General features: G+C 48.1%; 1 protein-coding gene across 1 annotated transcript in view; it reads right to left on the bottom strand.

The window, feature by feature from the left end:
• Positions 1 to 17,688, bottom strand: part of YIPF7 (Yip1 domain family member 7) — a 623,048-nt gene that overhangs the window by 178,484 nt on the left and 426,876 nt on the right. The window contains exon 4 of the mRNA XM_078678244.1: positions 14,406 to 14,551. Coding sequence (XP_078534370.1) covers positions 14,406 to 14,551 — 146 coding nt within the window. The remainder of the gene's footprint in view (positions 1 to 14,405; positions 14,552 to 17,688) is intronic.

The raw sequence follows: 17,688 nt of genomic DNA, 5'->3' as shown, positions 1-17,688 counted from the left end.
TAACTCCATAACAAAGAATAATGTTCCACTCGGCTGGAAGAAAGCTATGGTGAGAGCGCTCCTGAAAATGCGCAACTTGGACCCTAAAAACCTCAACAACTACCGCCCCATCTCCCTGCTGCCTTGGGCGAGTAAGATACTGGAGAAGCACATCAACCTCCACCTATCCAGATTTCTCGAGTTTAACCACCTACTCGATATCTCGCAGACAGGGTTCCGTCCCAAACATGGAACGGAATCGCCCTCCTAGCAGTAACGGAAGAAGCCAGGCGGATTCTGGACCGAGGAGGATCAGTGGCAGTTATCCTCCTCGATCTGAGTGCCGCTTTCGACACGGTATGCAATAAAACTCTGCTGTGTCGACTTTCCAACTTGGGAGTGTCCGGGGATGCTCTGGCCTGGCTGAGATCCTATCTGAGTGGAAGGACTTTCCAAGTCTTTGAGGGAGACTCCTTCTCCACTAGCAGGCCTCTGGACTGTGGAGTACCACAGGGCTCGTCACTAAGCCCCACGCTGTTCAATGTGTACATGGAGCCGCTGGCTGAGATCGTCTGCCCATATGATATCAAGATCATCTCATACGCGGACGATACTCAGCTAGTGGTGTCCCTTGCACAGAAGAACAGCGTGCCAACACAGACCAACCTAGCGGCATGCATGGAGGAGGTAAGGGCAAGGATGATGACTTCCTCCCTCAAACTTAACGGGGACAAAACCGAGATTATGTTACTCGGTCCCCTAGCGCTGCCGACCTTCGATCACCTCTGGCCGATCAGCCTGGGCTCACCGCCTACCCCGAAAGACAATATCAAAAGTCTAGGGGTTTGGTTGGATAAATCCTTAACTCTCAACACCCAGGCGACCAAAACATCAGCAACCTGTTTTGGCCTTATCAGGATGCTCAAAAAAATCCTCCCAGTCCTTCCTTTTGAAGCAAAACAGATTGTGATACAGGGTCTAATACAATCTCGACTCGACTTTAGCAACGCCTTGTACGTGGGGGCACCTGAATATGTGTTACAAAAACTCCAGCGAGTCCAGAACTGTGCTGCACGCAACCTGCTTCAGGTCCCACGCAGAACTTCAATAGAAACTGGACTGAGAACCCTACTGTGGCTCCCAGTTTAGGAAAAGAATAAAATTCAAGGCCTTGTGCCTGTCCCATCATGCCTTCTGGAGAACCGGTCCCAAGATCAACCACTCCCTTCTCTCCCCGTATGGCCCCAGCAGGCAACTCCGCTCTACTCAAGCTTATCTGGCGGTAGTCCCCTGGATCAAAAGGTCAAGAGCAGGAGGGAGATCCTTCACGTTCAACGCTGCCAAGTTGTGGAACTCACTCCCCATACACCTTAGATCCAATCCCAACCTGTCATCCTTCCGCAATCAGCTCAAAACCTTCCTCTTTACCAACTAAACTCCTTCCCAAGCTGTGGTCTCATGAGGCACTATCCTTCTTCCTAGCGCTTGGACGCCTTAGGGCAGCAGTCGCGCTCAACAAAACCCCTTTTGATTTCATTTCATTCATTTCATTCATTTCATTCATTTCATTTCATTTCATTTCGGTTGCTGATATCTTCCAGCAGGTGTGCCCCTCCTATCACGATGAGCGCCCAGACTTTCTCTCTCACAAACCCAGTGCCCTTCCTCCCACAACCAGGAGAGCCGGCCATAAAGTACTTCCTCAACTACTTATCTGCCCTGGAAGATGAGGGGGAAGAAGCATTCTCCAGCAAACGCAGGAAGAAAATACTACTACACACCTAGGGCTGGAAGGGTTGAGGGTCTTCGAGAAACCGAGAGGCGCGACAGATGAAGACGTGTTCCAGCACGCATTGAAAGACTTAGACAGCCACTACCAGCTAGTCATTTGTACGGCCATAGACAGATACAATTTTTTCCAATAGAAACAAAGTGAGACCGAGACGGTGGAAGACTATGTCACAGCACTCAAGAAATTGTCTGTCAACTGCAAATTTGGCCAGCTTCATGACGATTTGGTGCGTGACCAAATAATAATGCACACAGTCAACACCAATGTTCAAGAAAAGCTGTGGGTGAGTGGAGAAGCGTATCTGCATGAGATCATAGGAATCGTCAAAAAAGCCAAACGGTTCTATTTTGCGTTAGCCTCAAGAGATGTACAACATGCCATACAAGCAATGCATAGGAGATTGTACAACATGAGTGATAAAAGGGGTAGGCTACTCGCAAGAAGAAGTAAGAAGGAGCTGGAAACTAGATGGGTAGCCCAAATACAGATGGACGATGGTCAGGTCCATGTAACCCCAGAGGCCATAGCGTATGCCTTTGCAGGCTACTACAAGGCCTTCTATGCGAAAAGATCCCTAGCAGATGAGGAACAGATCCACACGCATTTTAATCCATACAGCTCCCTCCATTGAAGTCCAGTGAAACACAAGCGATGGAGGCAAAGGTGACGGCAGAAGAAATTCTGGAAGCCATAGGCCAGATGAACACGGGGAAGTCTGCGGGTCCCAATGAGCTCCCACCAGAATTATTTAAAAGACATGGGGCACTCTATAGCAAGCATCTCTTGCAGATGTATCTAGAGGCACGAGATGTGGGTACACTCCTCGAAGATTTGAGGATAGCCACTATTCTGGTGATACCTAAAAAAGGGTGGGTGCTACAGAGATATAGTTCATATAGGCCCATCTCCCTCATAAATATGGAGACTAAGATTCTGGCCAATAGACTCACGCAGGTCATTACGAGACTTGTTCACAGGGACCAGTCTGGCTTTCTGCCTAAGAGATCGACGAGACACAACTTTAGACGCGTCTCTAACTGATTGGAGATGGTAAAAAAAATAGAACCAATCCTCATTTCATACTCTCCTTGGATGCAGAGAAGGCCTTCGATACAGTCCACTGGCCATTTCTCATGGCAGTACTGGATAGACTGGGATTTGGTCCTGAGTTCAGGAAGTGGATAGACGACCAGTGGCAAGGGTCAGGGTCAACGGGGTTACATCTCGGACGTTTCCGATAGAAAGGGGCACCAGACAGGGCTGCTCCCTGTCTCCCCTGCTTTTTGCAATAGTCCTAGAGCCCCTTGCATGTATTATTCGAGCACATCCGAGCATAACAGGTTTCCGAGTGAATGACACAGACAATCTCGATGAGCGTATTTCATTATATGCCGATGATATTCTAAATGTCACAAACCCCGGCAAGACCCTCCCGAACATTATGACGAGCTGTGAGGATTATGGCAGACAAGCAGGGTATAGAATTAATGGGGAAAAATCGTGCATTTATCCGGCAAGACAAGATGTTGGGACCGTACTGTTTTCAAGCCAACTCCAAGTTGCACCCATAGGGATAAAATACTTGGGTCTTCATGTCACACTGGACAAGCCGCTGGCATTGGAGCAAAACCTGTACAAGATAATAGGAGAATTCCGCTTAGACACGGAGCGGTGGGCCTCATTACCCCTGGCGCTGCTTGGAAGAGCGGCACTCTTTAAAATGAGAACCCTACCAATATTTTTATACGTGCTCCAAAATACTTACGATCCAATCTTGAAAGTGGTGTTTGTTAAGATTGGTGATATCCTAAGAAAGTTTCTTTGGGGAGGGAAACCTCCTAAGGTAGCACCGGGGAAGCTCCAATGTAACCAATACAGTTTGGCATTTCCCTTCCGGACCTTCACTCCTATTACTGGGCTGCCCAATTGATAGTTATCAACGACTGGGCATTCGGTGAGAGGGACCATCCTACATAAGTGCTTGAACACACACAATAAAAAAAAAAAACATTTTCACACTATCTTTATGGAGATAAAGGGGTCGCGAGATTGCTGCCAGCTACAGAGACTGTAATAATGGCTTGGAAGAAAGTGGAGCGGCGGACGAAATGGGAAGGCCGGGTGACCAAATAATATATGAAATAAACAAAGGCCCCCTGAACTTTGGTGGTTATGAAAATTCTATAGTGTATTTATTGTTCATTAATAAAAATTCATAGCAAAATTAAAAAACATCACAAATTCATTCCATAACACATCTATGTCATCAGTCAATTATACAATCAGATCATTAATGACGTGGTAATTCTTCGAAAAATTACCACGTCATTAATGATCTGATCGTTGTTAGATTAATGATAGTTACCCATAGATTAAAACCTGACTGTAAAATAATTTTTAATAAAATTGTGTATTTTTATTGTATAATTGACTGATGACACAGATGTGTTATGGAATGAATTTGTGATGTTTTTTAATTTTGCTATGAATTTTTATTAATGAACAATAAATACACTATAGAATTTTCATAGAACATTTCAGTGTCTTGGATTTTTGCCATACCCTCCGTATATGTATATTTGTTTTTATCTATGATTGCCTAGGAATTGTTTTTCGCACATGTTCGGGTGACCAAATAAACCCCGCTGTGGGTGGGAACACGACTCACAGAATTTGCCAAGCTGACGGTTTTTCAAAAATGGGACTTGGTGGGCATTTCCCAGCTCAAAGATATAGTATATCGTAAGGCGCTGGTGACGTTTTCGCACCTCCAGACTGAGTATGACATGAATAGGATGCAGCATTTTAAATATTTACAACTGAGGCATGCGTGGAAGGCACAGCGTATTGATATGGAGGGCCTCCGAGAATATTTCCCCGCTGGAGTGTAGGCTCATGATGTGCGAAATTGGGGAAAAGGCAGTATCCTGGACCTATAGAACAATCATGAACAACACGCCGGACCCTTTGGAAAAGAGTACGATTCTACTTTCCTTCTAGATCTCTCCGTTCCGCCTCGCAAGCACTGGCCATCGTGCCTGCAACCAAACGAGCACGCATTGGAGGTCGCTCATATAGACAGCTGGCACCTCAACTCTGGAAGAAACTGCCCTTTGCTCTTAGAAAACTAGATAACCTGCTGTCTTTTAGCAAAGGGCTCAAGACCTGGCTGTTTGAACAATAGTTTGCTTGCGCTTTCCTGGACACTTCTCTGTTGATCTGTAAAGCGCCGGGACACTCTGCCTGAGTAGCTGAGCGCTCTATAAAACACCCAATAACATAACATAACATTGGCAGAAATTGAGGTCACACTGGGAGGCCGATCTGGGGGACATAGAAAACTTGGACTGGGAAATGGCTCTGATGCATTCTAGGGAAGTAGCTATTATTTCCAGACTTCAATTGATTCAATTCAAGTATCTACACAGAATGTACTATGACAGAGCCAGACTGCATAGCATTGGAAAAGCGGAATCTCCTGATTGCCTGAAATGTAAAAACATGGAAGGTACCGGCTTCCACACTGTTTGGGGGTGCCCACAAGTGCAGGTATATTGGGGAAAACTGTTGAAGGAGCTGGAGCATATATTGCAAGACTCAATACCCCCAGATCCTCTGTTTATTTTGTTGAGCATACCTACGGACATTGATCTCCCCAAGGAAAAATTAACATTGCTCCAGATGGGGCTGGTAGTGGCCAAAAGGGACTTGGCAAGAGTGTGGGGTGCTGTATCTAATCCTACGCTAGAAGAATGACGGAGGAGTATGGACATGTATATGTTAGGGGAAAAAACAACCTATAAAGCAAGGGGGTGCCCGAAAAAAATCAGGAGAATATGGAAGTCTTGGTTGACCTACTACGGACTTGCACTCACGGACTTCCAGTGTCAGACCGGCCCCCTCAGCAGAATACAGAAATAGCAGGCAGCCCACACGGACCTCGACGGAACCTGCCAAACCTCCTCCTGAAAAGAAGGGTTCTTGCTACAGGGGTGGCAGCCACACACACGTGGCCAACGACAAACGTTGCCCTGCCTTCCGTGTCAAATGCTTCTTTTGCGGAGTTGTAGGACATTTTGGCAAAGTCTGCAGATGGAGACCCAGCAACGTTTCTGTGAAGTGTGTCATATATGACTCAGAAACTGAAACAGGGGAGGGGGAAGGAGACGATGATTGCATCTTGTGTATTGATGAACAAGTCTGGGGCATAGATTGCAATACTAGAAAGACACCATCCTGTTTGTTGACCATCGGGGGAGTCCAGATATCAATGGTGGCAGATTCAGGGTCCCCGTACACAATCATACAAAGGGAGATGTGAGTTAGCAATTTTGCCAATATCATAGGGAGCCAACTACACCCCACAGACGTACACCCGGTCACGTACACGGGGCGAGAATCCCAATGGTAGGGTTCAGAACCCTTATATTCGAGTTAAAAAGAAGAGTAACTACAGGAAAACTGTACGCGGCAGAAAAAGGCCATCGGTCCTTGGGTGGGCTGACTAAGGTGCATTAGGCATCCAGCTTAACCCAAGTGGAGAAATTCAAGTCCTCATGACAGACAATCCTCCCGGACCGGATCTAGACAACTTGAGGAAAGACTTCCCAAGTGTTTTTGGTGGGATCATTGGACAACTATCCAAATTCACACACAAGATAGTCCTAAAGGATGGTGACGTACCTGTTAGCCACAAAGTGCGAAACATACCTTTCATCTGCAGAGAAGTTGTACAGCTGGAACTGCAATGTCTCGAAGACGGCAGCATTATAGTACCCATCGAAAGCGTTGAATGGCTGGCGCCCTTGGCTGTGGCATGGAAACCAAATGGGAAGGTGCATTTGTGCATTGATCTTCGGGAACTGAATAAAAACATACTGGTGGACAAATTTCCATTACCACGCATCAACGAGCTTTTGGCCCAGACCATGGGAATTAAGTGGTTCTCTACAATTGATCTCACAGCAGTGTACCACCAGATCCTGCTCCACCCCTCATGTAGGAGGCTGACCTCTTTCATTACCCCATTCGGCTGCTACAGATTCCAATGTCTGCCATTTAGATGAATTTTCTCTCAGTGACAACATCGTATTTTTACTCAGGGGAGACAAAGTAGTCCCCCCGAAAATGTTACTGGACCGCATCCTCTGCATTGTGCATTAAGGTCATCTAAGGATCATGAAGTCCATGAGGAGGCTAAAGCAGTCGTACTGGTGGACTGCCATCAACACCTACGTGGAAAAGTATGTACAGGCGTGTCAGCACTACGCAACGCGGACAAATTGCTTACCCTGCTGAGGCCCCTGGTGGGCCAATTCCCCACTCCCACCAACCCCTGGGAAGAGCTGTCAGGCGATATATTGGGTCCCATCCTGGACTCGTGATGCGTGCCCAAATATGTGGTAGTTCTTGTTGACAGGTACTCAAAATGGCCGAAGGTGAAATTCTGTGAGAAGGCGGACACGGATGCAATCATCGCGTTCCTCACAAGTGCATTCTTGAGGGAAGGCATCCAGAGGGTCATCACCTGCGATAACGGACCCCAGTTTACCTCCAAAAAATGAACGGCCTTCACCCGGAGAAATGGTATCAAGACACAACACACACCAGAGTATCACCCAGCTGGCAACAGCCTAGCCGAACGCTTCAACCGAGTCCAAGTTGCCATCAGTGCGGACAAGAACTGAGATACAGAAATCAAGAACACGATCTGGGCATACCACATTACACCCACACTGACAGGATACAGCCCATTCAAGATCCTACGAGGACGAGAGCCATTTACGAGGGACAATATTGTTTGGATGAACATGAAACTACAAAGCAAGTGGTCCCCAGCAGTGGGTAGAAGCAACATCGAGAAAGCCCAGAAGATTTACAAAGATAACTATAACAGGAGACATGGAGTTCGAGAGGTCTCTTTGGCGTTAGGAGACTGGGTCAGAGTGAAACTGGGCCACCTATGCAAGAAAGGCGACAGCAAGTTCAGCAAGCCCCTACAAAGCAGAGAAATCTATTCATGCTCCGCTCTCCTGAGTGATGGCAAGGTGTGGTAACACAGCCGCATGGCGAAGTGCAACAAGGCCCTCCAGTGGAAGATGGACAGCAGTACCAACAGGGCTGGCAACGATCGTGAGGAAGCAGATGCCGATGTCACCCCTCCACCTGATGACTCCAGAGTTTTCTGCACCTTTGGGTAGACAGGGGGTGACACAGGGCCAAGTAATACCAGGAATTCCACAAAGCAAACACCACCTAAGGAGAATAATGACGCAGGCAACCCAGGCACTTGGCAGAGGGCACCTAGCATACATAATGAGAATCAAGCAGAGAGCAACACAAAGATCACACCTCAGGTACAGGTGACACAGGGGGAGCAGGCCTCCCTCACACACACATGCAAAGGCAGGTTAGTGGTGCTTCCAAGTAGATATAGCGAGTTTGCAATGGAACTCCCTCCCAGGTGGCACCCTATTCGCTACCCGAGGGACATTCTCAGTACAGCATTTCTCTCTCTCTCTCTCCATCTCACTCTCTTCCTTCTCCCCCTCTCCGTTCCCCTCAAGGCCGAGGACAGCACCTCCCCCAGCCATAAGCCAACGGCTCCTCGGCTGAGGTGCCACATTATAGGTCGCACATAGACCTTCTGTTCACATTGTTTGGACCAACGCAAAGCAAATGCATTGTTATGTATTTTACATTGTGTTGGTATTAAGTGGGTAGATATCTTGTGTCGCAGTCTAGTCGTCAGGCAACTACGTGACCCCGCGTGGTGCCTGACGGGATAGCGAGCTGCGGCATGCACTAGAGTGAATTGCATAGCGGAGATCGGACGTACCTCCCTCCCCTTAATAAAGAGAAATCTTACCCCACTACCAAGGTGTCCGTGTATCTCTATGATGGGATACCAACGTTACACCTCATAGCCAGAACTGCAGTTCGGTTTCATAGGAAGCATTCTGCACCATGTGGATTCTTGGCCACAGAGACCACAGAAGCGCAGTCAGGAAACTGGAAAGAATATTGGCTTTATGGGTGATCGATTCTGAGAATAAATGAATGAATGAAGTAAATTTATAGTGCGCAACTAAAACCCGGAGGCATCAAGGCGCCTAGCAAAACAGATCACAACATAGAAAGGCAGAACACAACTACGAGTATGACTTCGCAAAAAGCCGAGTTTTCAGAGCCTTTCTAAAAGACTGCAAGGTGGGAAGGGACTTAAGATCCCCCGGAAAGGTTTTCCACCATTTAGGTACCAGGGTGGAGAAGGCTTTGCCATCCTATTTCCCTCTACGAATACGGGGCACTGATAAAAGCGATTTGTCGCTAGAGCGAAGGTTCCTCAAGGGTCTATAGGGAGACAAAATAGATCCAATCCCAGTGGCACTACCCCTGGCCAAGGCCCTATGGGTCATGCACAATGTTTTAAAGAGGATCCGGTCTTCAATGGGGAGCCAGTGTAACGATTTTCTAGCGGATGTGGCCGGTCTAAAACAAATTTGGCCGCCGCGTTCTGGACTAATTGCAATCGCTGCAGCAGACCCTTGTTTAGTCCCGCATACAGCGCATTACAATAGTCCAGACGGGAGCCAATGAGTGCAATCACTATCTGTTTTCTGGCCTGCTGGGAGAGATAGTGTCTGATCTTCCTCAATACATGGATAATTCCCCAACAGGTTGAGACTGTCCTATTGACCTGTTGACGCATGCTGAGGGTGGGGTCGATCAGGACTCCTAGATTTTTAGCAGATGAAGCGGGGCAGGACAAGCTCCCAGTGAATCCGGCCACCACTCCGCCGACCATGTCTCTTCCTTACCTCCGAACACCATGACCTCCGTCTTCTCCCGTCTTCCCCCCGTTTAATTTCAATGAATTGTGAATCATCCATTGTGCGACTGCCTCCATGCAAGATCTAAAGTTGGAGGCAGCCGAGCTGGCCGACTGGGAGAGAGAGACGAGGATCTGGGTGTCGTCGGGTAGGACACTACCTCCATCCCAAAAGATCTTATAAGTCTGGCAAGTGGGGTCACATAGATGTTAAAAAGGGTCGGACTTAGTGCCGACCCCTGAGGGACCCCACACTGCACAGACAGGGATGGAGATAGAAAGTCCCCCAGCTTCACCCTCGGCTCTCTCTGATCGAGGAAGGAGGTCAGCAAGCGAAGGGCAGACCCCTCAACCCCAATCTCTAAAACGATAACAAATCGAAGTGAGAGGAGGTTGAAGGTGCAGTCATTCAGTCATGGTGTAGAAACTGAAGACAGACGTGGTAAATCAGCGTAGATCACAGCAGAGCAGACGGCTGTGGAAATGTTGCTTGAGTAATGGTAACCGGTTATATAAAGTGCTTAGAAACAGTGTAAGTACAGTAAGAAGCAACATAATATAAAATGAAAGTATCTTTGTGTGCAAGAGACTTGTGACTTTGTGGGAACTGTGTTACAACATTGTCCTTAAGAGTGGCAGACGCACAATTCTGTTGAATCTATGATCATTGAGCAGAAATCATTTGGCGACTCATTTGCTGACAAAGGAACCCGGAAATCTGTGCTTTCCCAGCTTTGCAGCTGGACCACCAGTTGATTGATTCTTCGATAATCGCGTAACCACCTTGTACTCTGGGCTATAAGGCTCCTGTATATTAAAATTCTTTACAAGGGCTGCGCCTGCCCCTTTGGAAGTCACTGTAAGCAGCCGGCAATACAAGAGATTAGTCATTGATTTGCCTCCTCCAAGATGAGCCTGCCTGCATGTCTTGAAGGGTGCTTAGCTGGAGAGCGCCTGCAGGAATTGAAAGATGAACGAAAGATCTGTGCAGTGGGTGATACCAATTATTAATATTCATGTGAGCCTCCTCCTCATGCCCAGAGAATATTATTGATGGGGTGAATGCACTGCTCTCAGTACATTTTCGGATAATATGGTGGTTTTACTGTGTTGCACAAAAGTACTCAATGGACCGGACATGTCTTTAACCAACCTCCTGCTCTCATCTCAATGTGCAAGGTGCCCCGAAACCTTATTTATAATTGCAGTGCACTGAAGCGCCCTTTACTAATCAGCAGCATCCATGGACAGGCCTGTGTGAATCAAAGTGGGGCCTGTGGGTCTGGTTAGACAGGCCTGAGAGCCTAAGCAGCTACCAGTAATTAAACATGAGGGACACACTACTCAGTGACCAGGATCTTCTTCAGCTCTGTTCATTAGCAATGTTTACATCCCCCAGTGCCCCTCCCCTCCCTGAGAGGCTGGGGGCTCTTTGACTTACCAGGGTGTCAACGAGGTGTGGCAGCTTTACTCTAACCTTCACAGGCATGTCATCAGGTCAGAGTCCTGGCTCATGGACATGAAACATCAGGAGGAACCGTCAATTACAACGGTTACACAATGAAATCAAAATGCAGCCTTAATGTTCTTTTTTAGGTCGAGCCTGACCAGTGTGCATGCGCTGCTGTGCGAGGCTTCTTGTAATCACGCTAAACTTGTCTGTGTGGGTCTGACTCCCCCCAACGCATTTGGTTGGGTGTTGCCTGTGTCATTTTGTTTTCGTAGCCTGCAAATGGCTAAAAGCGGGCGCATGTCCCACCTTTTTGGCAAACGATCACTCCCACAGAGTTTTGCTTGTGGGAGAGAGCTGCGGCACGCAGGGTGGTGGTAGCTGCATTCCTTGTGGGTCAGGCTTTTCTTGTTTAATTTCTTGTTGTTTCAATTTGCTCCTGCCCCCCACCCCCTCCCATTGTCCGTGTTCACCATGCTCCTTCCCACCCTCCCGTTGTCACATTCCTTGTGCTCCCGCCCCCTCCCCAATGCGCTCTGACACTCCACAGTGGCGCAGGGAACAGACAGCGAGAGGCGGCAAAGACACAAAGAGCACCAAGGAGGCATGGAGCGACCACAGGGCGGCCACTGACATCACCCGCAGCCCTGCAGTCCCTGTACCCAGGCAGCAGCGCCACGGGACTTTACCTCTGACTGCTGCCCTGACTGGAGCCCTCCTTCTACTGCCAGCACCTGTGGAGACCCTGGACAGTGGCACTGCCTAGAACCCTGCCTACCCGAGCACCCTGCCTGCACCGCTGAGCACTCCGCCTGTGTCACCGACAGCGCTGCCTGAGCACCCTGCCTGCACCGTCTGCATCAATGGCAGCGCTGCCAGGCCACCTTCCTCGTCCCTACCTGGGCACCACAGGTGCAAGGATCCGGCGACTGTCCACAGCGCTGCCAGGAGGCGCCCACCCATCCATCTGCCACAAACATCCATCCCCACAAAGGACCAGCCTTCCACCGCCTGCTGAAGACCCTTCAAGGGCTCACTGGTCTACGGACCTCTCTCACTGGATATCCAGAGAGGACTCGGCATCCGTGGTTTCTCCCCTCGCTGCAGCCGGGGCTCAGCCCCCCATGCCAATGAAAGGGAACTTTTTTTCTGTACTTGAAGCTCCAAGCCTGTGGCGAATGGTGAGAATTTCCAGCCTGCCTCAGAGTAAGTAAGACGGCTCCCTCTGCCCGAGAGGGCTGTGTGGCTTGTGCTTGGACGAGGGACCAGTTTGGAGGCGCGGGCACTGTGCAGAAACACACCGCTGGTGAAGGGGGCACTTGTTTAACTGCAGAGGTCTTGTTTACACTCCTGTGTGCTTAGATGTCCGGGCACTCACAGGGCCCCTGTGCTGTGTTTGTGGCTGCAGGAGCTGACAGAGAGCACCTTTCCCTGCATTTTTGTACAAGGCCCAGCCTATCTGTGGCGAGGGGTGTCCCTCTGACAAGGGGGCCATGGTAGATGTTATAGGCACCATGAAAGTGCAACTGGTGCTAGAAGCACGGGCAGGAATATCAAAGAGAGTGGGTCTGTCCAGCGGCGAGTGCGGTTCTTTCAGGGTGCGCTGGGTTTGTGTGAGCAGTGGGTGTTGTGAGGGAACGGATGGACGCTATGAACACGATGTTATGGAGCTACAAAAATGTATCTAGAAGTACTCTCCAAAACGTGTGTAGCACTCCGGCGGTGGCCTGCGGTTGTTCCTGGGTTTGTATGTGTGTAGTGTTTTTTGTGGGAGAACATGAGAGCGCGGGGAAAAAGATGTGTTCAAGGTAGGAACTGGAAAATTGTTGCTAGAGACAATCCTGGCACCGTACTGAGGGCGCCGGTTATGTCTGTCAGAGGAGTGTGGCTGTTCCTGGGTAAGCGTGAGTAGGTAAGGAGTGCTTGATGCGAGAGGACGCAAGGGAGCCTCAAGGAAGATGTAATAGTGCTAGTTCTTACTAGAACTGATATGTGGGTTAAAGTCATTACACGCCCCCCTCCTGTTGTCCGTGTTCAACATGCTCCTGCCCCCCGCCCGTTGTCCGTGTTGTTTTTCACCCCCCCATGCCGTACTTTTTTGGTTGTACTTTTTCTGCTGGTCTCCCCGTTGCGTTGTCAATTATAGGCCACGGAGGGCCGGTCTCAAGCGGGTGGTCCACAGGTGCTCCAACCTACACGGAGGAGGCATTGATTCTACTGCTCTCACCCTCGCCCCTTCACTTGTGGTGTCCAGAGAAGTAAGGCACGTCACTGTTTGTGTTTAAACGACGAACAGAGTCAGTGAAAACCATTGGCAAAGCCAAAAGGCGATACCTATTGGCTTTGCCAATGCTTGTTCTAAACCTGTTCACTGTGCGAGTTAAATCAGTTCACAGCAATGAGTCACACCCCTTATGGTCAGTAGCCCCTTTACAACATGTGTGTGTAGTAAGTATTACAAGTACATTGCATCCATGTAGTAACAAAGCACAAAAGCGCTCTGATACCTGATTCGGTTCGGGTCTAGTTCGCACTATATAAAACTCTGCAACAACACTTATTCAATTTAGCAGTCAGATCTCCAATTCTTCTTCACACCATAAAAGAATTTACCACAACTTTCAGTGTCAACAACTTTCACCTACAAAAGACATCGCTACAGGCCTGATCCACAAAGATATTTAGACACTTAAGTGCCGCTTCACTACATGAATTATATTATTCGTAAGGGCACATTTTTGCTCCAGATCACACGTGAAAGAGCAATATCAGTTTTGTCTACAATCGTAAGCAGGCTTGGAAAATAGTGCGGGAGGCTGGTCCTCTAGCCATCCTGCAGCAGTGCATTAAGTACGCTGCTTGGTGTGTCTCCCTGCCACAGAAAAGCATGCACAATGCACTTATCTGTGAGGTACTCAGCATTGTTATCTCAAAGTCTGTTATTGCTTTCTCTAATTTGCTTGAAAATGCACCATTTCCCCACTCTGTTTCCAAATTTTTCTGGGGGGTGTGGGTGAGAACTCCCCCAAACCCTCCTTACAACCATTTGAGCTCACTCATACATTAACTCGCTCCAAGGCACTCATCCTGAACTTTTACACCCTACCACTTTCAAATTGTCACCAGCTGCCACTGTTAATATGCATCAAACTGAAAAACGTATAAAGTTCTAAACCTACGTTCACTTTTGAACATGTATCTGAACTATTGTTACACGATTTATTTAGCTCCTGAGTTGCGACATAATATATTCTGAAAGCATGAGTTTTAGTAATAAGGCAATAAATCAATTCACACACGACTCATTTAGTAGTACATCAGCAGAGAGTAATTGAATCCCTCTCATACAATACCAGTAGAAGTGTAGCTCCAAGGGCCAAACAGAAGAACATGGGTCCAGTCAGATCGGTCTCATTCATGATGCTGCCATCTGCTGGCTTCAGAGGGTTTAGAACTGTCAATGTCTTTTGCCAAATGTGATCAAAATTGATCCCCAGTTCTGAAATACAAATGAGCCGCCGTTGTAAGCAATTGAGAATTTAACCAATGAAATGCTCACATATTTGATCCTGAAGTGACAAAAACATAAAGTGCTACTTCAATAACATATTCTATTCGTTGTCAATTCCAATTGCGCTTTTACTATAATGTCAAGTGTTTGCAAAAAATTGTAATAAGTGGCTCTCAGTGTTTTTTCTAGTGCTGATAACGCAATGTGTCCTTATTTCCTTTCTCAGTTCATTCATTTGCATTGTGAATTCTTTGTTTCTTCTTTCTTCCTCATTATCCGCTCCCTCCTACTTGTCATACTAACTTTTCATCAGTGTCTGTCTCATTCGCCAACACTCAAACTGCTCTTCTCAACAAGTATGATTGGATCGCATTTACATTTGAATGTAGCTGATAAAACGTTAATGGTGGTCAATAATCTTTCCTTGTTTATCTCAAGATACCAAGTAAGGAATGGACTAAGAGATGTATTATTTTCTGACACCGTTTCTGCTTTCCCTCAGAACAGGGAGAATCCTGCAGAGGAATTCATATGCATATTGTTGGCTATATGGCCATTAGTGACAGCTAATATGGTGCGGTACAGCAAAATAGTTTACACACTAAAGCAACATCTTGTTTGGAAGAAGGCCTCTGGATGTTTCACTGTGTTGGTCTTGGCCACATCTTAAAAGAAGCCAGGCTAGTTTAGCTAAGGAGGTGGACTGGTAGGAAGACCACCCAAGGTAATGTATGTGTAGCTTTGGGAATCTTCTTTCTTCTCCTTCATAATTATTTTACATTTCTGAGCCATATCTGAAGGATGGTGTGTTAATTTTAAAGACATTGCAAGGTCTGGTAAGCATTGAGCATATATTTTTGCCAGACATGGGCCTGCGTGCTGTGCAGGTACTGGTTTTCTCCTGGCTGGCGTGTGTAAGAGTTGCACAAGTCACTTTACACTTGTTTACTATATAGCACTTGTCGCATTTGCAATGGCGCATTTTGTATCAGCAGAGAAAGGAACAACGGGTAGAGATCACTACACTGCCCACAACATGCAGGTCTGGTCAGAATATGCACTCACAGAAGCCGAATCGCATTTCCGGAGGGCCAATTGGCCACCTTTGAGAGTCTAGTAGAGGGGAGTGGTCTCCCCCGGGACAATTACTCCTGCATAGGAAGCTCATTGCTGACTGTAAGAAAAAGTGGGTCCTAACGGATGGAGAACCACAGAAGCACCCAATTCTACATGTGATATTAAATATGGTTACAGGGCGCCACCTAATCACGTGTATTTACAAATCCATCATAACGCTGATGGCCTTTCCACTAACACGGCTCAGAGAGAAGTGGGAGGGGGAGTTCGGCCGGGCGCTTCAAGACAAGGAATAGCTCAAAGCCCGAGAGCACCATAAGAAAGTCTAGCGCAACCAACGCTTCAAGAATATTCAATTTAACATACTAAACAGAGAATACCTCACCCCAAAGCGGCTTCAGCGATTTTATCCTACAGAGAAATTTGAATGCTCCCGCTGCTACCAGCCCAGATCTACATTTATACATATGCTTTTAGCATGCCCTGATCTACAGCCCTACTGTAACGAAATAGACACCATGTTACAAGCAATCACAGGTCTGACAAACCTTAACACATGGAAGGCGTGCACCCTAGGGATATGTAAAGAAACTTGATTTGCAGTATTAGCTAGATTTCTAGCAAAATGCAACATCACAATGCCTTGGTATTCCCCCACAGGTCCCCCGATAGAAGCATGGAGGGGAGCGACCATAAAATGGGGCCAGGCAGAAGAGGAAGCGAATAGGTAAAGGGGATATGTTGTAACCCAATCCCATTGGAAAGGGCAACCCTCCTACACAAGTTCAAGCAAACTACGCCAAACACCCACAACTTCCCAGTCAACCACTATGACGTCGTAATACCCCCCCCAACCCACCATATCCAGCGCACACACACCGGAGAGGTGCAAAGTACCCTCACCCAAGCGTCGCCACATGAACCATGACGTACCACGCATCCGAAGAGCCACCGCCGGAGGCAGATCCTTCTCCTACCTGGCGGCCAAGACATGGAACTCCCTCCCCATCCACCTTCGGCTGACCCAGGACCATCTCGCCTTCAGGAGACAACTCAAGAACTGGCTGTTCGAGCAGTAGCGGACCCCTTCCCCCAAGCGCCTTGCGACCCTTCCGGGTGAGTAGTGCGCTATACAAATGTCATGATTGATTGATTGATTGATTGAGGTAACGACCACTGGTAAACCACAGACTATGGTAGTACACCAGTAGGTGCGGCCCTGCATCCCACTTTCCTTCTATCCCCTGATCCCACCATCCAAGTTATCCCCACTAGCTGATGAACTAAAAACACACTTCCACAACTGCGGCGGAACTACTCAGACGAGATCCGAACAACCAAGCACATCATTGCAGATCAAACACCCACAGTCACATCCAAGAAGCGTATGAAGGACAATACAACACGCCCAAACACTCTACATATCCACTAGTTTACCACAATGGCAATTTAATGTAACAATATGATGGAAAACTGCATATGTTGCGGCTTCTATTTGTAAAATCTGTCGGCAATAAAAACTCCAATGAAAAGGTTTTTTTTTTGTTTTTTTTTTAAAAACACAGGAAGGAGGGTCGTGGCTAGCAGCTGAGAGCAATGGCCGCAGCCTAGAGGAGCTCCGGGGATAGGATCGCTTCCCCATTAATCCGTATATGCATCCGATATTAATAAGGGACCCAGAGTCACCGTACAGCAACCAGGGATGGAGTGGCATCCACAGACCTAACTCCGAAGCCGTGAAGTGCCCGGGAACGTAAGTAGTGATCGCCGACTGGTGTGGGCCTGCGAACGGAACTGCAGCCGGGACCTCAATTGCGCGATGGGCCTGCGAACGGAACTGCAGCCGGGGCCTCAATTGCGCGATAGTCCTCGGAGGCCTGCGGGGAGACTGGTAGACCGTGAGGCAGCTGGAGAGGCCGGGCTGATGGTGTCGAGTGCCGGGGGGGTGCGCGGAGTGGCAGCGCTGCCCGCCGGTACCGGAGCGTAGAACGGGGGGCGTCGGCAGCCCCGCGCCAGTATTGAGGCCCTACACCCTGCGGAAATAACGG

The sequence above is a fragment of the Lissotriton helveticus genome, chromosome 2_2 (assembly GCF_964261635.1).
Source record: "Lissotriton helveticus chromosome 2_2, aLisHel1.1, whole genome shotgun sequence".
Classification (NCBI taxonomy): Eukaryota; Metazoa; Chordata; class Amphibia; order Caudata; family Salamandridae; genus Lissotriton; species Lissotriton helveticus.
Note: the sequence above shows the minus strand (reverse complement) of the source record. Positions and strands in the feature narration are given on the sequence as shown.